Raw genomic sequence first — 22,787 nt, forward strand, 5'->3', positions numbered from 1 at the left:
AAATAATTTCAGTTTCCCGATCATAAAATGTTTGAACTGAGCTTGTTAGTGAAAAAAAGCTCCATCTTAGATCTTGTCCTCGTTTAATGTTAGGAATTTGAAACGTATCAGTCCAGCTACATCCTTTAAGACTAATTTAACTAAAAAAGGGCACACCCACAGGGGATGGTCATCACAGTCTGGTTGCGCTTCTTTTCGACGCTCTGTCAAAATACGAGAAAGCAGTCACCTGTCCACTGGCCTTCCTTTAACTGTAGTAAATCAGCTTGGGGTCTCACTGTCTCATATTGTAAGTCTTTTTTTGTTTTATTACTCATCTATACGAGTGTAGCCCTGGTATAGCTTTCTGTAATTAGAATTTAAAAAATCAGTCACATCAAAATGACGCATCTCCGCTTATTAACATTAAATCACTATTTATTGAACATTTGCACAAAAAAAAAAAAAAATACAAATGCGACATATATAAGTGAGCTTTGTTTTGTGGGCGATGTGTGGGACCAAATGTGACTGGTAAACTAAAACTAAAATGAGAATGAATCAATAATCTGCTAAATAATGAAGAGCATTACGGTTTCATCAAGAAAATATTTCATGTATTTTTGCAAGACATTAATTTAAATAATTATGTCATGTTATACATTCATTTGAATTACTGTCAATGAAAAGACAAGCTCTTTTAGTTGCACACTCCAATTTATTCTACAGAACAAAGAACATGCTTATGGAGACAATTACACAGCATCAGATGTGTCAGAATCGGATCTGCAGAAAATCCATCATGTGGAGGGTTTACTCTCTATCAAAACCTTTCTGTGAATACAAAGGAGACAAAAATGATTCATCAAAGAGCTGCGATATATCTTCAAAAATTACTTATTAGATCAAAGTAATATATTCATACAGCTTTAAAATGACTGGTTTAAGAAAATGTTCAAGCCTGTAATGGTAGTACTGGAATATATTATTATTTGATGCACTTTAATTAAAGAAATGTCCTTATTTAATAACATTGTTGACAATAATATGTTATAGTTGTAATTGAGCCAAACGAAATAATGTGCAAAATCCTGACAATGTACTGCCACATCACGACTCTTGGCACGTAACTTGTTTACTTGAGACTCAGCAATGTCAGCTCTTTCCTCAACTTCATCAAGCTCATGTTGAATCTTACGGAACTTGGTAAGACTGTTGTTGGCTTGTTCCTACTTTAAAGGAAGACAACATTACACTGCATAAAATATCGCTCATGATTATATTGGTTTTATTTCAATCGTGGTGTTTTTTGGATTTGGTTCGACAGACGTCATTGCACTCACCGCCTCCTCAGAGGTTTTCTTGTAGGATTTCACCTCAAGTTGAAGCTTATCCACGAGATCTTGAAGATGTACTAGATTTTTCTTATCTTCTTCAGTCTATGTAAACATAGCATATATTTCTTTGTATTTGGGTTTATTTTTATGACAACTTCCAATCTTTGATTAGTTACCTGGTATGTAAGTTCTTTGATACGTCTTTCATACTTCCGAACATCCTTGACAGCATCATTGGCCTTTTTCTGTTCACTGTCCACCTCATTTTCAAATTCCTTTACCAACAAAATGTAATCACTATGAAACTTAATCACAGCTGGCTTTTCTGACATTTAACAATGTCACATGGAGTATATCAATCTAAAATAATGTGATTTTTACACTTACCCTGGCCTCCAGCTTCTGCATTTGCTTCTTGCCTCCCTTCATTGCAATTTGTTCAGCTTCATCCAGACGGTGTTGCAGGTCTTTGATGGTTTGCTCCATGTTCTTCTTCATACGCTCCAGGTGAGCACTGGTGTCCTGCTCTTTCTTCAGCTCTTCCACCATCATGGCAGCATCTGTGATGGCCTTCTTGGCCTTGTCCTCAGCATTCCTGCACTCCTGAACTGCATCTCTACTTCTGTCTGAAGCTGGCAGGTAATCTGCTTCCAGTTTTTCTTTTGGTTTATCAGAGCAATATTCTAATTTGACAAAAATGTTAAACTAATTACTTTCGACCAAATAGAAAGTAAAATGTGTGTCTCCTACCTGTGAGTGCAGCAGCTGCACCCTCTCGCTAACATCCAATAACTCTTGCTCGGCAAGTTTGCGTCCTCTCTCAGTTTGCTCAAGAGCAGCCCGAATTTCTTCCAGCTCAGCTTGAATGAGGTTATTGCGTCTCTCCACAATGGCAACATTCTCTTTGAGATCATCAATGGTACGGACAGACTCATCGAGTTGAAGTTGGCAATCCTTGAAAATGAAATGTTTTCCTTAGGGAGCGACATTCTTTGGAGTAGTGCATTTTGAGTGTATTTGTACCTTCAGATGTGCGTGAACAGATTTGAGTTGTTTTAGCGCCTCAGCTGCCTGCCTGTTGGCCTGACTTAGCTGAATCTCCATCTCGTTGAGGTCTCCCTCCATCTTCTTCTTCAAACGAAGGGCCTCATTCCTGCTTCGGGTCTCTGCTTCAAGGGCACTCTGAAGGTTGTCCACAACCCTTTGTTGGTTTCTCTTTGCTTGCTCCAGCTCCTCATCTTTTTCAGCCAGCTTGCGCTCAATTTCGGCCTTAACCTGACTGAATTCAAGCTGGGCTCTGAGAATCTTTCCTTCCTCATGCTCCAATGTAGCCTACAAAGATCAAATAATGTGGTATTGCACGCAGCATTTGCTTGGCATATTGATGTAGCAGGAAAAATTAAATTGAATGTTCTTTTTTTTAGACAGCACGACCCTCTGCCTCTTCCAAAGCAGTTTGGATGTCAGACTTTTCCTGTTGCTTTCGTATCTTCTCAAGTTCATGAATGTGCTTTCCACCTTCACTGATTTGTTCAGTTAGGTCAGATATTTCCTCTTTTCTTTGAAATGAAATAAAATGTACATGAAGATTTTCGGAAAATTTTGAAACAATTTCAAGTGAAGGATTGATATTAACTGACCTTGCAGGTTCTTTTTCGCTCTCTTCATAGTCTCCAGGTGCTCAAGAGAATTTTTCGTAGGAGTTTTTCAGTTTCAAAAGCTCTGTGCTCAGAGATCTTGCATCCTTTTTAGAATTCTCTAACTTTGTTTGAGACTCTTCACACTTCTGTTTCCACTCTGCCAAGACCTGACATACCATGTTTTTTGTTGTTCTAAGTGTATTAAATTTTGCAGATTTGATTAATTAGAACATAATGCTTTGGAACCTTATCAAAATTTCTTTGCTTCTTGTCCAGAGCAGCAGAAGCTGCATTTGATCTCTCCACATCTAAATTGTCTGTGTTGCTTCAAGATTTTAAACATACAGCTTGTACTTGAAGTTGTAAGTCATTTTTCTCTTGGAGAAGTGTGACCATTTTTTCTTCCAATTCCTTTTTCCGGGCTTCTGATATTGCATAAGCTTCTTTCAACTTCAGGAATTCTTCCTTCATGTTGGCCATTTCCTTCTTAGTCTCTGCTGACTTCAGAAGGGGTTTGATCTTAAAGAACATCTTCATCCAGGGCCAATTCTTGACCTCCATGAAGGCACAGATGTTCCATTGGATGACAAGCAGTGCATCCCTGTGATTTATTTAGATATTTTAATTGTGAAGGGGAATCAAAGAGATTAAGTCCTGACTGAGCCATATCATTTAACAGTTCAAATATACTCGTACGGATGGAATGGTTTTAGTGCCTGAATAAATGTACATACCTGCGTTCCACAATTTTTGGGAATTCAATTCTGGCCAGAACACCACGTGACGGTGCCTGGATTTGGGAAATGATCAAAGCTAAACGATCAACTCGCATCTCTTCAAGCAGACCAAGGAGCCCTGCTTTGAAAAATACTTAATTTAGTTAAACAAAACAAAAAAACAACACAAATGGGTATATATGACATAAAATTCACCCCAAATATGTAAATGATATCCAATATTGCATTGAAGAACGCCAAATGACACGTGTCAACGAGGGTCTGTCCACTTACACAGTTGTAAAAATTGTTTTAGTATTTAATGATCTATATGGCATGCGTAAACTTAAATACTTATCTTAGTATTGGTTGATATGGCCAAAGAGCCTAACAGTTTCTCCGCTGCTTTCTTATTATCAATGAACTGTCCCTCTGGGATAGATCTCGGCTTTAGAATGTGATACCTTTTGAGATGAAAGTAAAAAAAAAAAAAGAAAGAAAAATGAATGCAATCCATCAAAGTTTAAATGACTGTCGTAGGGGATGTATTTTGGCTGAATGTGTCTGCAAAGAGCATCGGCTGTAGAATTCATGAGAATGGGTGAAGCCATGGAGTAGACTCTTTATTTTGTTTTTAACAATACCTCTGTTTAAAATCGCCATAGAGGAGCCTGTTCGGGAAGCCCTTCCTGCAGATTTGAATGCCTTCTAGCACACCATTGCAGCGCAGCTGGTGCATCACCAGAAGGTTTTCCATGGCTCCAGGAGTCTTGGTCTCATTGGGCATGATGCAGCGTACAAAGTGGGGGTGGGTTGACCTCAAGTTGGTCATCAGCTTGTTCAGATTCTCCTGTGAATACAGCACAGAGCAGTTGTTATTTTTAAAATTAAAAAATATTGCACATGATACATTGTAAAACACACTTAACTTACCCGATGTAAGGCAGACACTGTTTGAAAGGATGAACCTTTCTTCTCGGTACCTTTCTCCTTAGTGGCAGAGTCTTGAGGGAAATACGATACTGTGGAGTCATTGATCATTTTAGGAGAGACAAAATGATCCTATCCAATCCATTATTTATTAAGAACTTTACAAGCATGCACATTGCACTAAAGTACTATACAAAACAATCCATACAGTACACATAGAGAGGTTAACATAAGACACAATGGGGAATGGGTAAATAAATCAAATTAAGACACAAATCTCAGTTCTAAAGCAGTAACAGCCATAAAATCAATAGCTACCTGGGTGTCCCTTCACTTACATCAAAGATCTCAAAACCAGCAATGTCCAGGACTCCAATAAAATATTGTCGAGGCTACTTGGTGTCTAGAGATTGGTTAATCCTCATCACCATCCACAGAAACATTTCATCATACACTGACTTGGACAGTGCACCAACAGCATAGTACACCTAAAAGTAAAATAAAACTCAACAAAAATCTTGACTGTCGAATTAAAAAAACACACTATACCTGAGCAACATTTTGACCCTTGGTGACCCACTCATTTCCCACTTTAACTCTCAGCCGAGTTCAAGCCCATCTGATAAGCAACTTTGTCAGCATCTGCGTTCGAGAAATTAATGGCCATTAATAAAGTCACCACAATACAGTTGTGTACTTATTTCTACGTTGTAGTGCTTAGTTGGGTATTAAATAATCACCTTCTGTGCCATCTGCCTCTGCCTGTTCTTCTTGCTGCTTCTGCTTAAACCTCAAGTTACCGTAGTGCATAATGGCACCTCTTAGCTTATAAATACTGTTCTTCTCTTCTTGAGTGAAGCCCAACACATAAAACGCATTCTGATCAATAGGGAAGAAAAAAAGTTTTTTCTCTTTGTGGATAGAATTGTTGGATGTAGAACCATGAGAAATTCTGCTTACGTCAGTGGCCTTAAGCTCCTCAACATCATTGATGGAGACGACAATTGTCTCTCCTTGGGAGATGAAGGCATAGTCGTAAGGGTTGTTGGTGATGAGCAACATTTCTGAAATTATATTGCAGAAACCAAAATGTTTATTTCATTCCAATGTGCCTATGATAATGTTAAACAATTGAGTATTATTCCCTGTATCTTGTTACTTACCCAGAAGTTCAGGTTTCATCTGAGACAAGATTTGGTCGAAAATATGGTCTCTTTCAGCCTTGAGCTGGTAGGTGACCCGAGACTTTTCCAAAAGGTCTAAGAAGAATTTGAATGTTATTGTGACACACTGATTTGTCTAGATCTTAAAATCATTGTAAATTCTTCCACTTACAAGTTTTGATGTCAGCAGAGGCCAGATTTCCTCGGTTGTCAAAATGAATTTGGATTAATTTACCCTACACAAAAGAACCACGAAGTCTTATTATTTCACTTCAGTTGAGATGTTAAGAGTGCGCAACCCCTCACAAATCTGGAAGAGTTGTCATTTCGGAGAGTCTTGGCATTTCCAAAAGCCTCAAGGGTTTGCTTGGATGATTTGACCCTCCAGGGTACCCTGATTGGTTGGTTAAGATACATAGATTCCGATCTATGAATTAAGTCAGGCAAAATGTTCTTCACATTTTTATTTTTATTTCCATTTTATGTAGTTGTAAATCACATTTGAATTAAAAAAAAATGGAACAAACCTTTTTCTCAGTAGCTGCATCTTTCTTTCCAGAACTTGGAACTGCAGAAATGCTGGCAAAGTATTGTATTACTCGCTTGGTGTTGACAGCACCAGATTCCCCACTGAGTTCAACAGCGCATCATCTTTTAACTACTTCAAAAGTGCATTTTCCGTTATTTACGTGATAAGAATGGACTGTTTTTCTTTGTCTGTAAAAAAAAAAATATATATCTTTCTTTCAATCATGACTTTTACATAAGAATTGAAAGCTTGAAATGACAAGCTTTAGTACCTGCCAGCATGTACTGGTAGGCGTTGTCAGAGATGGAGAAGATGTGAGGAGGAGCTTCACTCCTCTTCTTTCCCCTGTAGGCAACAACAACTTCTTGGATTGTACACGGGCAGCCACTTGTAGGGATTGACCGTGACACAGAACAGCCCAGAGTAGGTCTGAGAAAAAAATATTTCATATTTATATGTGATATCAAGAATGACAGTAAAATCACAATGATTACCTTACATAGATAATCCATGCTGCATAACGCTCTTTGAGGTTAAACAGCACAGCAGGCTCGTGGAGGAAGGTGAACATGGCCATGTCTTCAATTTTATCAAACTTTGGCGGATTCTGAGGGTGCACGTCACAATCCTTCACAGTCACATTCTGGAGACAAATAATAAGACATTCACATGTAACATAAAAACCTGAGCTGCTTTTTGAACCAAATGGCTTTGAAGAAAGTACCTTTCCAAAGTCGGTCTCAGCAGTGACCTTGTCACCATCTCGGCTGGTGATAGATGCCTTTACGAACACAACCTCCGGGTCTGGAACAAAACATGCCTTCTTCATGTCAAATGGACGAGTCTGAGCCTCCAAGCGCTCCCTAGCAGCCGACTCAAACTCTTTCATGGCACCATCGCCCTTTGTAACCTGTTTGAGATTAATACATTTAGAAATAATACAATATGTAGATTTCATGCAAATATATATTAACTATAACATGATGTTGATGAATATTATTAAAATTCTTTTACTACAACAATCCGAATATGCAAATTTAAAACAAAGTAATTACACATTGTCTCTGAAAGTTTCAATTACATGTACAGATTTGATGTCAAAATAAACAGAAATAAACCATACCTTGGGTGGCTTTCTTTCCCCTTACAATAGTCCAACCTGATAAATAAAGCCAATCAACTCATGTGTTTAAAAAAAAAAAAAAACATTATATAAATAACATTCCTAATTTCATATGAATCCTCACTTACCTGTTGGCTAAGTGAAGCGAGGTGGCCTCTACTTCACAGCAGTCCTCTCTGCATTAATAAAGGTTGTTTGTCTGCCAAATATGGGATATGATTTTGGATAAAGGTTACACAATAAAAAAAGCTTTCTATTAATTGGGCAGGATGCTCTGCTGCTATTCGTTGCTTTTATTTTGTGACCAACAAGGCCGCAGGGGAGGGTGAGAGGTGAGGTGGCGATCACAAACTTGACATCATTGCTTGCATTGACAGAACATCACAGAAATGCATTCATAGATGACCACCATGTAACCTTCTTTAGATTATGATAGTGTGTATGTAGATGTGATGTAAAAAATGTTCAACCACACAATTGAGTTTTGATTATTTTTGTAATACAGTACTTGCAATTCAGTAAACGCGCCAAACTCAAGAATAATATTACATATCCAGTCAAAAATGTAATCCGCCAAATAAGATTTTTACATCAGACAAACTGTTTTTAAATTTGATTTATCCCAAGTCAAATGATTTATTGTCCACTTAATTACTCTGTTTCCCCATTATTAATTTTAAAAAGAATACAAGAAAACCGTTATTTTGTCATCTATTGAATCCAAAATCTTCCGGTAAATGTCTTTTCAAACATTCAGCTGTGTTGACCTAATCCAAAAGTTCAGTGAAGGTCAGTTGTGAAGGTGGTAGCAACACACTTGTTCGACTGGATTGTTGCAGCTGTTGTTGACTGAGCCCTAAGGTCATGGACTTACTTCAGTCACACAACTGCTGATCCCTGAGAAGTCTACACCCCTGATCTCGCGTTGTCGTCATCGTATTGTTCTTTTTCCTTTGGCCTTGACGACAAAGATAACCGTGTGAAATTCTTGTCTGGATTGTTTCTCCCTGATTGAGAAACATAACAGCTGTCAGCCGTTATGATGGATGAGGATCAGCAGGTGCAGAAAATACAATTCATCTTATTCAAACTACACTTTTCATTTTGGGGAGGGATCAGAATCTTTAGCTATGCTTGCTTTTATACTATATATTCTATAAACACAAAATAAATAAATTACATCCATTGTTGTCACAGTTTCTACATCTGATTTTAAAAACCACGAAATCATTTAAGTGCAAAATTCAATTATTGATTTCTCCTTCTCTTTTGAAGTAAAGTCAAATTGTTGCCCTCATTATCAGCTGTCTTATCCTTCTTGGCCGCCGATGTCTCACTTTGAAGCTTTGATTCCCTTCCTGCTGCTGTGTCAGCACAAATTTAGACTCCCCCATGATAAAGTCATTTGTAGAAGAAGCTCAAAGGTAACTACGGTCCACGTATAAGCAGAAAGGGAAAAGAGTTCTTGAAAAAAAAATGTACATAATTCTTCTGTACTTTATGTGCAGATTGGACGTGGCAAGACGGCGATCAACTGTCAGTCGGAGACGAGTCTAATCCTCAGCTTTGTCGGATTTCTGCCAAAGATGGAACATGACTCTGCACCTTTCTTTGCGGTAGAGTAGCTTTTTTGTAAATGTATTTGCATGCAATATTCTTTAACATTCGTATTCATCATATAGATTTGATTATCGTATTGCAGTAGTTTAAATACTGATTTCACCATATTGTCGCTAGTCACTTGTCCATTGTTTTTTTACATTAATAGCGTTTCCACGTTATAGACATCGCATGAATGTCAACATTTTTAAAAAATGACAAAATTAGACATTGTGTATTTCACAGGACAGCGACAATATGCAAATACCACCGCCACTCTCAAAGCTTGCATGGGTTTCTTCCCCAAATTATGCTTCTGAGGTTAACTGAAGACTTTCACTTGCCCATGGATGGAATTTTATGAGTGTGAATGTTTTTTTGTCTTTATGTGTCCTAACCTAGTACAAGTCGCTTTATGTTTAAAGTGAAGTTAATAGCCTGTTGCCGGAAGGCACTGGCGCTAATGTGGCACTGCTCGTGTGTGTGTGATTAAAAATAAAAATAGCTTTTAAATTAAAAAACCACTTAACATGCAATAGTGTGTAGATGTATGCAATGTGTGCATTTTCTGGTCCGGCCATGGTCATTTTGTATCGGTAAAGTAAAAAAAAAAAAATCAAGCACCTCATTCAGCAACAAACCTAGTGGGGCCTGAATTACTTGCACAATCTGCTCTCAACCTGATACGAACATTAGAGTGACAAAATTCTTAAAGGTAACATCATTAAAAACCGTGAAATACAATAATAACTTGATTTGGTTTGCCACTATTTCAAATAATCTGACCCTTGCAGATAAATAGAACAGCCCAAAAATAATACTCTAAACTGTCTCAATATCAGTCCTAAGTCATTATGACATTTGCAGTGGTAACTTTAGGTTGCTATGCAATAAATGTTCTCTCCTCCTTGTATAAGTGCACTTCCTCGTCATATTGAATGAAAAGGACTTTCTGAACTTTTGGCTGATACTTTTTGCCACAAAAATATAGATAGCTAGATATAGAATATACACACACACGTACATATATATATATATATGTATATATATATATATATATATATAGTATTTGCTTGATAAAAAAATCAATAAACATATATTTTATTGCACATTTGCTTTATTCTACAGATACTTTGGAGACATTAAACTACAGATGAGCCCAAAGTTGGCTGCCTGTGGGTTTTACTCCTCATCTAGTCCTTTCTGTAATGAAGAATAGGCAAAGTGAGATGATTTAGTGACAGATAACAACACAAATAACACTCAGTAATCAATAACGCGGCTTAAAAAATCCCTCCATCCATTTTGTAGGACAATTTAGAGGCTTCAAACTAACATTCAGGTTTTTGGAATATAGATATTGGATATTGGAATCCAGAGTACCCACATGCAGCGTAAAACGTGCAAGCTTCACACAGGAATGACAAAATCCAAGATCAGAACGTCGAACCGCAGAACTAAGAGGCAGATATAGTAACCATCGTCCAATGTGCTGCTAACCCTAGAAAATAGTAGTTCTTGCGGTATTGTAGTGGTGGTTGCACTCTCTTTAGGGATGAGCAAATATTTTGCGTTCTCTGACTTTCATGGCGGAATGCAAGCAAAACAAGGATGGTTTGTATTTAAACTCATCAAAACAGCAAACATGCTTTTAGTCTCCTCCGAGATGTCTAACTTTATAAATTAACTCCTCAGATTGCATCAATTACAATGTTGTGAAAACATATGTCAACTACTTGTCCAGTTTGTCAAACAATGTAGAAGTGACAATTACCTTGGCGCCAACATCACGGCTTTTAGCGCGCATCTTGTTGACCTGAGATTCAGCAATGTCGGCTCTCTCTTCGGCTTCATCGAGCTCGTGCTGCAGTTTACGGAACTTGCTCAGATGAGTATTGGCCTGTTCTTCCTACAGGAATCCATACAGAAAACAAAATTACATACAATATATTAATGTAAAATGTGAAAATGCAATATAAATTAATTTACACTTCATGGATGTGTAATTTTCTTGTGTTTTTTTTTGTAGCGCACAACAAAACAAATCACAGTTTGAGTAAATTTAAGGATGTATTTGTTTACACCTTTTGAGCTAAATTGTTACAGCAACCTGCACATACACGCATGTACACATTGGTGACTGGCGAGGGCAAAATAAATAAACAAAAAGAAAATGCCATCCAGGAAATAGAACTCAAGGTGGGCTGAAATTAATAAGGTTTATATGTTCTACTTTTTGCAAATTTTCATTGATGGAAAAAAAAACTGTTGTGAGTTTTACTGTCTGGTTCCTTGTTAGAAAAGGTCAAATTCAGTTCACCTGTTAATCCTGAAACTTCATCCATAAACCCAATATCCCTAACTTTTTATGAGTAATGTGTTGAACCAGTCATAAGAATTGTGTAATGTCATCGCAATATATTATTTTGTTGCACAGGATCCACTGTGATGGGATAAAAACATGTCAGAATTGGAATTACTTTTTATTGCTATATTATTTTGTTGCATCTATGTTTAAATCACTCTTTAAATCTGAAATGAGTTTAGCAAAGAAGTATAGAAAGTGTGAATGAGTTGACACTTTAAAAAAATGACTTACAGCCTCCTCAGAAGCTCTCTTGTACGATTTGACTTTCAGCTGCAGTTTGTCAACCAGATCCTGGAGACGCACAACATTCTTGCGATCTTCCTCAGTCTGTAATCATCAGAATTAGGTAAGACACATAAGTACAGTGGAAATAGTCTCTCGACTCCTTAATTTGAATGACATATGATAAGAAACATTGAAAGCTGTGTGTGACATACCTAAATAATGTGATATATTTTAATATTTAAGAGAGCAGACAGTTTTGAAAGAGGTATACATCCTATTTGTATTTATGATTTTTCTCCTACTTGGGGGGGGTGGGGGGTTTCTGGCGGAGTGAAATCCCACCTGATAGGTGAGTTCCTTGATGCGTCTCTCATACTTGCGCATTCCCTTTATTGCTTCACTGCTCTTCTTTTGCTCAGACTCCACCTCATTTTCAAGCTCCTTCACCTGAAAGGGGGAAAAAAAATTATACATAGGGTAACCACAATTTTATAGTCCTCTCATAATGATCATACTAACTATCTGTTTTAAAGTAAAATATCATATATTCGCAACCATAAGTATTTTAAGGTGCCGTCTCAGTTCCGGGTGCTATTTCTGCATTTAACACATACATAAGGCTCACTGTATGTATGGGAAAACATAAACTATCATAAATATATGCTAGCATGCATATGCCGTCCATTTTTTAGAAAAGTTTGCGACTTTTAAGTGTGCTTTATGGTCATGACAATATGGGATGTCACTTCTTTCTTCCGTTGGAAAAATCTACCAATTGCGCCATAACCAGGATGATCATCAGGATTGTCACTGTTACATTAGCCTTTGAATCGTAGTCTCATAGCGATTAAATTGCATTTTCTTCCAATGTATTTTTCCCCTGCACAGTATGTATGAGATGGCGAGACATTTCTGATGTCTTACCCTGGCCTCGAGCTTCTGCACTTGCTTCCTCCCTCCCTTCATTGCAATTTGTTCAGCTTCATCCAGACGGTGTTGCAGGTCTTTGATGGTTTGCTCCATGTTCTTCTTCATACGCTCCAGATGAGCACTGGTGTCCTGCTCTTTCTTCAGCTCTTCGGCCATCATGGCAGCATCTGTGATGGCCTTCTTGGCCTTCTCCTCAGCGTTCCTGCATTCTTGGACTGCTTCTTCTACTTCATTCTGAAGCTGGGATGCGTCATTTTCAAGTTTCTTCTTCTGATTAATCAGACCGGTGTTCTGTATATTGTTTTAGATGGGAGATTTCAAAAAGTAAAAAAGTGTCATTGGAGAAAGCCATCTGTTAACCTTTGTGATTATGCTGTAACATTAAGAATGTTTCTCTCACCTGTGAGTGCAGTAGCTGCACCCTCTCGCTTACATCCAGCAACTCTTGCTCAGCAAGTTTGCGACTTCTTTCAGTTTGTTCGAGAGCAGCCCTCAGTTCTTCCAGCTCGGCTTGAATGAGGTTGTTACGTCTCTCCACAATGGCAATGTTCTCTTTGAGATCATCGTTGGCTCGGACAGACTCATCCAGCTGAAGTTGGCAATCCTTCATGAAGTGACATCAATCATAAAGACTTTAGTGTTCAGCCGAACATTTTGTGAAAATGTCTTGCTCCTAGATTACCTTGAGATGTGCATGGACAGATTTGAGTTGTTTCTGAGCCTCAGCTGCCTGCCTGTTGGCTTGACTTAGCTGAATCTCCATCTCATTGAGGTCTCCTTCCATCTTCTTCTTCAAACGAAGGGCCTCGTTCCTGCTTCGACACTCAGCTTCTAGAGAGCTCTGCAGGGTTTCGATAGTCCTCTGCATGTTCCTCTTGCACTGCTCCATCTCCTCATCTTTCTCAGCTAGTTTCCGTTCAATGTCAGCTTTGATCTGGTTGAACTCAAGCTGGGCTCTTAGAATCTTACCCTCCTCGTGCTCCAAGGAAGCCTGGCAGTCACAAGAATCCACTGAAATGATTACCAATCGACATTCATATTGTCGTGTGTTTTTCAGGGGTAAAATTTCCAAACCTCTGCTTCCTCGAGAGCAGACTGGATCTCACTCTTCTCCTGTTCCAGTTGCTTTCTCAATTTCTCCAGCTCGTGGATGTTCTTTCCACTCTCACCAAGTTGCTCAGTGAGATCAGCAATCTCCTCTGAAGAACATCAAGCAACGTTAGGGATAAATATGTTCTGTGCACACTAACAATTTGAGTGTTTTAATAAAACTCTGATGTACACATCAGCAACAGAGCACACCTTGTAAGTTCTTGTTTTCTCTTTTCATGGTTTCCAAATGATCCAGAGACTCTTCATATGAGTTCTTCAACTTGAATAGCTCAGTGCTCAGAGCTCTGGCTTCCTTCTGGGAGCCCTCCAGCTCACACTGAGACTCCTCATACTTCTGTTTCCACTCAGACAAGACCTACCAGGAAAAAAGGCACAATGAGTAGACATTGGATACATACACTTACATATGGAGCGACATAATCTCGTATAATGAGCTCCTTCCCTTGTAGCGATTCTAGTAGTGTATTGACTGATCATTGATTTTTCTGGTTTCACAGCCATTCAAGTATTTTCAAAAATTGTGCTGTTCAAATTATTTTAAATATTGTTTCCCAGGTCTTTTTTCTCAAGGGAAACTATGAGACCTCAACTCCCCTGCATATGAACATTTCACCTTGTCGAAGTTTCTTTGCTTCTTGTCCAGAGCAGCAGCAGCAGCATTTGATCGCTCCACATCCACCATGAGGTCTTCAATCTCATTCTGGAGTCTGTGTTTAGTCTTCTCTAGTGATGAACATTTAGCATTGACTGCTTCCACAGCCTCCTCAGCATCCTGAAGACGCTGAGCCAGCTTCTTCCTTTAGAAAGCATCATTTAAACCTTTTAGTGTTTCCATCATTACATTGTTTCACTCCAAACTATTTTGTGGATGGCTGCTCATTTATCCAACAAACAAACTTTTTGTTCGTCTTAAATTTTAGCTGGAACATAACACAAACAAAAAGCTGATCTGCCAGACACATTAAAGTCATGGTGAAATGATGAAATTCAGATTTTATTCAAGGTGGATTATCAAAATCTTACTTAGCCTCTTCCAGTTCTTCAGTCCTCTGGATGGCATCAGTTTCATACTTAGTCCTCCACTGAGCCACCTCAGCGTTGGCCTTGGACATGCCACGCTGCAGTTCAGCCTTGGCTTCCTGCTCCTCCTCATACTGCTCTCTGAGCAGGTCACAGTCATGGCGAGAGGACTGCACAGCATGAGCTAAAGCATTCTTGGCCTGTCAGGAAAATGTGATATATGTGTATGAAGAACTAACTGCAAATTTTGAGGCACCTCCCTCAGAGCAGAGTCCTTACTTTAGTCTCCTCCTCCAATTGTCGTTTAAGGTCTTCAACTTGTTGAGTATAGGACATTTTTCCTCTGGTGAGTTGCGACACTAGAGACTCCTTCTCCTCAAGTTGTCTTGATAGCTCACCTAACATTTTTGCCACCTTTTAATAATGTCTGAACCTAGCGGCATTGAACGACTTCAAATTAAAGCAATGTGACATACCGTTTTCAGTTTGGAGCTTTGCCTTCTGCATGTTGAAATCATTGATGGAACGTTGGGCTTCTTCAAACTTGGTCTTGTATTCACTCATCTGATCTTCTACAGTTCGGCATGTCTTCTCAAGAGTTGTCTGCAGTTGGAATATTGGTGTCAGTACTAAAATACATCCATGTGTGCTTTGCTGTATGATCTTAAAGTGAATCAATTTCAAACTAAAGACAAATGTTGAGCTCACTTTTGTTTTGACAATATGTTCCATATTGGAGACGACATCATCTAGTTCCAGTCTGAGTTCGCTCTTCTCCTTCTCCAGTTTCTGCTTGACTCTTTGCAAGTTGTCAATCTGCTCCCCCAGATCAGCAACGCTGTCAGCTTGTTTCTTTCTCAGCGTGGCTGCAGTGGCTTCATGCTGCAGCGTGGCCTCTTCCAGGTCTCTGCGGAGTTTCTGGAACTCAGCCTCCCTCTTCTTGTTCATCTCAATCTGGGCAGATGTTGCTCCACCGGCCTCCTCCAGCCTCTCACTGATCTCTTCCAGCTCTCTGGCCAAGTCTGCTCTCTGCTTTTCCACCTTGGCTCGAGCAGCTCGCTCGGCCTCAAGCTCTTCTTCCAGCTCCTCAATGCGGGCCTGAGCAAACACTACTGGTTAGTCGCTGTTTATAAAAGTAGAAATTTCAAACCATTGCATTAAGTATTTATTACCTGAAGCTCTTTCAATTTCTTTTGAAGCTGAATGGCAACTGCCTGCTCATCTTCGATTCTATTAGTCAGCTGGTTGACTTCAAAGTCCTTCCTGCAATGAAATGTTTTTTTCGGAATATTTATTATTACAGTATAGGAAATCATATTTTCTTTACCTTTGCTTGTTTTTGCCTTGGCTATATATTCCGTGCAAGAATAAATGTTACTGTATTTACTTTTTCAGCTGCTCTTCCAGTTGTTGCTTGTCATTCTCCAGATCCATGAGGCTCTCCTGGGTCAACTTTAAGTCTCCCTCCAGCTTCCTCTTTGCTCTCTCAAGATCCATTCGAATCTTCTTCTCTTGCTCAAGGGACCCTTCAAGCTATTAAAAAAATGCATTCAAAACTTTTAGCTCCAAGTTGGCTCAATGAATAGCACTGAAACACATACATCATCCACTTGCTGCTCTAGTTTTGACTTGGCCTTGGTCAGAGTGTTGACTTTGTCTTCTTCACTCTGAAGGTCATCCAACGTTTGCTGATGAGCTTCTTGTAAGGCTTTCTTCTCCTTGGTCAGCTTGGCGATGACTTCGTCTAAAGCTGCCATTTCTTCGACCAAGTTCTTTACCTGGAAATCATTGTGACAATTCAAAATTAAGTGTAGCGTAATTCTTATTCATAATCTTTCTTGTAAGACCCAACAATAATCAAGCAGTTGTCATACCTTGTTCTCAGTGGCATGCTTTTCTTTCTCTACTTTAGCCAGAGTTAACTCCAAGTCGTCAATGTCCTTCTTCAACTCAGAACACTCGTCCTCCAGCTTCCTCTTCTTCGCTGTTAACTCAGCATTCATTTCCTCCTCATCCTCCAGTCTTTCAGATAACTCTTTAGATTTTGCTTCCATCTGGATTTTGTGTTTGATCAACCCCTCACATCTTTCTTCAGCATCAGCAAGATTGTCTTGCTCCTAATTTGCAAACACAATGTTGTGCGGTTTTATTAATCTAATAATATAACTGATATATATATATATATATATATATATATATATATATATATATATATATATATATATAATGTGAAGAACAATATCATTAAACTTACAGCCTGAACTTGGAGCTGCAGGTCATTTTTTTCTTGGAGAAGAGTGACCATTTTTTCCTCGAGTTCCTTTCTACGAGATTCTGACTTTGCATAAGCTTCTTTCAACTTCAGGAATTCTTCCTTCATGTTGGCCATTTCTTTCTCTGCTTCAGCAGATCTCAAAAGGGGTTTGATCTTGAAGTATAGTTTCATCCAAGGCCAATTCTTAACCCCCATGAAAGCACGGATGTTCCACTGGATTACCAATAATGCATCCCTGTCAAATATCATCCATTGTTTTTACTCATTGTTCAAAAAGATGCAGCGATATGATAACAATTACACTTGTTATTTGTAGGCTTAATTCCTCTAACCTCCTCTCAACAATCTTCTGGAATTCAATTCTTGCCAGGAGACCTCTTGATCTAGATTGGATTCCAGTAATGATGAGAGACAAACGGTCATCCCTCATCTCCTCGAGTGTCCCAAGCAGACCAGCCTTGAAGAACACCTTTTGAAAATTGTACATTAATGTTATCAACTTGGAAATGAAATAATGCCATTCAATTATTTCATTGTAAATATTTTGAAATTCCTTGGTGCAATGGTGCCGTAATAACTCATCCTTTTTATTACTAAACTTCATTGTTAATTAAATTTTAATAAATCTTGGTACTGTTCCGGCCTCGAACCTCCGGCCTTATTCATAAAAATTGTCGGCCCCCGACCCCATTCCGTCGCTTTTTAACATACCTTTGTGTGTCCAAACTTGTATTGATTGTGATCAATATCCAACGACCCAAGAAGTTTTTCGGCACCCTTTTTACTATCGATAAACTGACCCTCTGGAATAGCTGCAGGATTCAGGATGCGATATCTAAAAATGGATGAATCAATATTTAAAAGTAAATATCCTAATGAATTTATGATTTGGGGTGCAAAAAAATTATTATTTAGATGTGCTACCTCTGTTTGAAATCTCCATATAGGATCCTGTTGGGGAAGCCCTTCCTGCAGATTCTGATGCCTTCCAGCACACCGTTACAGCGTAGCTGGTGCATCACCAGAGGGTTCTCCATGGCTCCAGGAGTCTTGGTCTCATTGGGGATGATGCAGCGTACAAAATGGGGGTGAGTGGACCTCAAGTTGGTCATCAGCTTGTTCAGATTCTCCTGTCAATGTAGTGATATGATGTCAACAAAGCTGAGTGATAACTGTGGTAACATTTTTACACTACAAATCAAGTTTCTTGTCCCCATACTGACCCGATGCAAGGCAGACACAGTCTGGAAAGATGAACCCTTCTTCTTCGTTCCTTTGCCCTTTGCACTATCTGTTAACAAGAACTGAGTTTAAGTACTGTATAAAAATAATTTATTGTGACACAAGCTTTGTACCTGGTGAATCTGCGGCAGCATAATTTGCAAAGAGTATCGACAATAGTTTGAGATTAGACTTTTGGTAAAGTCCAACAACAGTCTCATTTAGAGGATCCTTGTTCTTCACCAGCCAGTTGTTGATATTGTAATCAACAGTGCCAGCGTAATGCATCAGGGCAAAATGGGCCTCTGGTTTCCCTTTGACTATTCTGGGCTTCTGGAAATTGCTGGATTTTCCCAGGTGGTTGTCGTACAGTTTAGCTTTGAAGGTTGCATCACTGGCTTTAGGGAACATGCACTCCTCTTCAAGGATGGACATGATGCCCATGGGCTGAGAAGACAGAAAGATGGGATGTAGTGAAACATTCTTAGGTTGAGCAATTTACAAAATCTGATTCACTTATGACCAGTCTCTCACCTTTTCAATCAGGTCAATGCAGGCCTGCAAGTCCATGCCAAAATCTATGAAGGTCCATTCAATGCCTTCCTTTTTGTATTCTTCTTGCTCCAGCACAAACATGTGATGGTTGAAAAACTGTTGCAGTTTTTCATTGGTGAAGTTGATACACAGCTGCTCAAAGGTGTTGAACTAGAATATAAAGTGGATAAACATGTATTTCCTCACTCACATCTTCATTTTGTGCATAAAACACAAGATAACTGAATGTGATCTTTGTCTAAAAAAACACTTGACAAAGCTCACCTCAAAGATCTCAAATCCAGCAATATCCAGAACTCCAATGAAGTACTGGCGAGGTTGCTTGGTGTCCAGAGATTGGTTAATACGGACCACCATCCACAGAAACATCTTCTCATACACTGACTTAGACAGTGCACCGACCGCATAGTAGACCTAGGAAAGAAACATAAAATTAATCCAGTTATACTAGTTATCATGTTTTGCAACAAATCATGCAGTGGATAAACTATCGTGGGCTAGTCATCTTGATTTTAGTTCACTGACCCATAAAATACACACATTGCTATGTGGTATGAGGGCAACAGGGATTATCATGTGTTGCAAAATCAATAACATCTGTTTTTAATTACCTGCTGAACATTTTGTCCCTTGGTGACCCACTCATTTCCAACTTTAACTCTTGGATGACAAAGACCTTTGATGAGGTCAGCAGAGTTCATGCCCATCAAATAGGCAACTTTATCAGCGTCTGAGAAATTATGAGTATGAAGAAAAAAAAAAAAAATCAAGTTTTATTTTAATCTTAATGGACATGTTTTGGAAATATCGAAAATCCATCTTACCTTCAGTGCCATCAGCTTCCGCCTGCTCCTCACGCTGTTTGTTCTTGAACCTCATGTTACCATAGTGCATGATGGCACCTGTCAGTTTGTAAATGCCATTCTTCTCCTCTTGAGTGAAGCCCAGCACATCAAAGGCATCCTGAGTTCAACGTACAATGATATTAAACTGTCATCAACATCATGCATAATGATAAAATTTGTTTTTTGTACACTGCACCAAAAAAGAGTAACTCTGTAGTAACAACACAAAGTTGCTGTAGCATAAAACAATTATTTCAAAATGACAACACTATTAACCTGACAACCATGATTCATTGGTGTGACATTTGCAACACGTTTTATATCGAACAAGCAAAATATTTGATTTCCTCACATCAGTGGCCATAAGCTCCTCAGCATCATTGATGGAGGCGACAGTTGTTTCTCCTTGGGAGATGAATGCGTAATCATAGGGGTTGTTGGTGATGAGCAGCATCTCTGAAAGAGTAGAAAAAAAATGTTTTTGTTTCATGCACAAGAAAAAAAACCCTGTCGTCACTGATCTGAATGTCAGCTGTTTATATTCACCCAAAAGCTCAGGTTTTTTCTGCGAAAGAATCTGATAGAAGATGTGGTAGTCTCTTTCAGCTTTAAGCTGAAAGGTGACCCGGGACTTCTCCAACAGATCTAACAGGCATAGAATAAATGCAGTAAATAAAAAGGTACGTTTTTCGCTATAGTCAATGAAATGTTACCAACATGTCTCAATATCAGCCGATGCAAGCTTTCCACTGGCAGCAAAGTGGATTCGGATGAATTTGCCCTAGTTATAAAAAAATTAAATACAATACAAACAATGCAAATACTTGAAAAAAAACCAGAAACAAACCAAAAAAAACATTCTTTGTGTAAGTGAAACTTACAAATCTTGAAGAATTGTCATTTCTGATGGTCTTGGCATTTCCAAAGGCTTCTAAAGCTGGGTTAGCCTGGATGATTTGATCTTCCAAGGTACCCTGCAAACAGCGATTTTATCAAATGCAACACTTAACAACAGGGGGAAATAACTGTGAAGAGTTATTATTTTGCAAAATCATGATAGACACCTTTTTCTCAGTGCCTGTTTCTTTCTTCCCACTGCCAGCTGCGATGCTGGCAAAGTACTGGATGACTCTCTTGGTGTTGACAGTTTTCCCAGCACCAGATTCTCCACTGTGGAAACCAAATGATTTGCATGAATAAAGACGCCGAAAAAAAAGTAGTTTGCTATTTCATTGATTGACTACATTTGTGTGGTTAATATTGGTAGATAAGTGTGCGACAATGTTGTCTTAAATCATGACCAACTGACGAAACAATAATTGTAGTAATGATGGAAAATGTAGCCATCATTCTACTAATAAAACATCACAAAACAAGAAGGACTAAAATCCAACTCACGTGATGAGAATTGACTGATTTTCCCTGTCTGGAAAGAACATACAAGAGGCACTTGAGAACTCCCTCCATACTGTACATTGTAGCCATCATTTTTATGTTTCTTTGAAGCTATAATTACCAGTTAGCATGTACTGGTAGGCGTTGTCAGAGATGGAGAAGATGTGAGGAGGAGCTTCAGTCCTCTTCTTTCCTCTGTAGGCAACAACTACCTCTTGATTGTACACGGGCAGCCACTTGTAGGGATTGATCGTGACACAGAACAGCCCAGAGTAGGTCTGAGAAAAAAAATATTTCATATCTATATGTGATGTCAAGAATGACAGTAAAATCACAATGATTATCTTACATAGATCATCCATGCTGCGTAACGCTCTTTGAGGTTAAACAGCACAGCAGGCTCGTGGAGGAAGGTGAACATGGCCATGTCTTCAATTTTATCAAACTTTGGCGGGTTCTGAGGGTGCACGTCACAATCCTTCACAGTCACAGTCTGTACACAAAGAAAATACAATGTTTTAGCCAATTTGTAATACCACAATCAACAATAGCAATGGCTACCACTACTTCTGGTTCATATCGTACCAACAGCTTGCTTACTTAATGTTGTTCGTGTGGTGTCCTGTTTTTTATTTTGTTTTTTTTTCATTTTGTGTACAACTTATACAAATCAACATAATTAAAGGGAGCCAATCCTTATTGGGAAACAATAACTGGATTAATACAATAAATAAATATCAAACTAAATAAACAGCAATATTTTCATGAATTCTGTGGAAATGTGATTGGCTGGCAACCAGTTCAGGGTGTACCACGCAGAATGCCAAAGACAGCTGTGATAGCCACCAGCACACCGGCGGATGGATGGATATTTATTTTATGTAACGCATAGACTATGTTGAAGTAGACCCAATAAACTAGAAAAGTAGGGGTACTGTAGTTATTGAAAATCTATATATTGTATAATGTACATATTCAAACATACATATAGCAAATATTATGCATGTACAGCATGGATTTGGACTACATTCTGCGTCCTTCTCTTTTCTTTTTTAGTTCCTCACTATATAAGTTGCATTCTACACTTCTGGTTAGGAAGCATCCTGCCTGATCACTGACCTTCCCCTTTGCATTTTGAGCGGTGACTTTGTCCCCGTCACGGCTGGTGATGGAAGCCTTCACAAACTCCTCATCAGTGTCAGGAACAAAGCATTCTTTCTTCATGTCAAATGGACGAGTCTGAGCTTCCAGACGCTCCTTGTCTGATTTCCTCAGGTAGGGGGCCGCTGCCCCAAACTCTTTCATGGCAGCGTCGCCCATTTTTTAAGTTTGCTTAATTCACAAAGAAAGCAAAATATACAGTTCAGCATTCAATATGTGGCGATAAGAAATGCTGGCTTAAGATTCAGTTTTACCTTACAAATCCCCACAGAGAAGACTGAGGTGTTACGGCCCTGGTTGGAGAAATACAACAATGAAAGTGACTTACAGTGAAACTGCTAACAGTCCAATAGTGAAGCCAATGTCCACACGCCTTACCTTGTGATAGAATGGTGACCTATTGTGGGATTCCCAATCAGTTCCCTTTATAAAGGAAGCGCCTCCGCCATATATGGAGGATGCTTGTTAGGCCCAAGAATGCTATTGTGTCTGAATTGGGTTGGTCAGTTTGAGGGTAAGTGAAGGAGGGGTTACTGAATGACTGAGAGCAATATAGAAATCAGCGGGTCAGAGTCTTATCAGTGATGGGGTCTCCTGACGAGGCCATATTAGGAGCTCATTGCAGGGTGGTGATTAATCATAGGTATCCTTAAGCAGCCAAGG

At 38.9% G+C, this 22,787-nt stretch overlaps 1 protein-coding gene and 1 pseudogene across 1 annotated transcript; both read right to left on the bottom strand.

Moving 5' to 3' along the window:
• Positions 1-792: 792 nt before the first annotated feature.
• LOC148325601 (myosin-7-like) lies at positions 793-8,811 on the bottom strand (annotated as a pseudogene).
• Positions 8,812-10,115: 1,304 nt separating this feature from the next.
• LOC148325602 (myosin-7-like) lies at positions 10,116-22,598 on the bottom strand. The gene is made up of 39 exons (XM_088310949.1): positions 22,503-22,598; positions 22,379-22,417; positions 22,083-22,295; positions 21,313-21,456; positions 21,085-21,241; positions 20,967-20,994; positions 20,633-20,738; positions 20,450-20,542; positions 20,286-20,349; positions 20,115-20,213; positions 19,921-20,024; positions 19,548-19,686; positions 19,335-19,453; positions 18,988-19,137; positions 18,703-18,873; positions 18,303-18,615; positions 18,171-18,238; positions 17,872-18,077; positions 17,659-17,782; positions 17,280-17,416; positions 16,927-17,182; positions 16,547-16,789; positions 16,274-16,450; positions 16,060-16,205; positions 15,845-15,935; positions 15,381-15,770; positions 15,149-15,275; positions 14,952-15,070; positions 14,676-14,872; positions 14,266-14,449; positions 13,842-14,007; positions 13,614-13,738; positions 13,222-13,530; positions 12,940-13,143; positions 12,534-12,830; positions 11,952-12,056; positions 11,616-11,711; positions 10,791-10,925; positions 10,116-10,219 (listed from the first exon to the last, which is right to left on the bottom strand). Exons 3-39 carry the CDS (start codon positions 22,281-22,283, stop codon positions 10,199-10,201), a joined length of 5,811 nt encoding a protein of 1,936 aa, XP_088167075.1. The 5' UTR covers positions 22,284-22,295; positions 22,379-22,417; positions 22,503-22,598; the 3' UTR covers positions 10,116-10,198.
• Between the last annotated feature and the right edge of the window lie 189 nt (positions 22,599-22,787).

This window comes from Idiotropiscis lumnitzeri, chromosome 12 (assembly GCF_059441095.1).
Source record: "Idiotropiscis lumnitzeri isolate Australia: NSW breed Sydney's pygmy pipehorse chromosome 12, RoL_Ilum_1.0, whole genome shotgun sequence".
Taxonomy (NCBI): Eukaryota; Metazoa; Chordata; class Actinopteri; order Syngnathiformes; family Syngnathidae; genus Idiotropiscis; species Idiotropiscis lumnitzeri.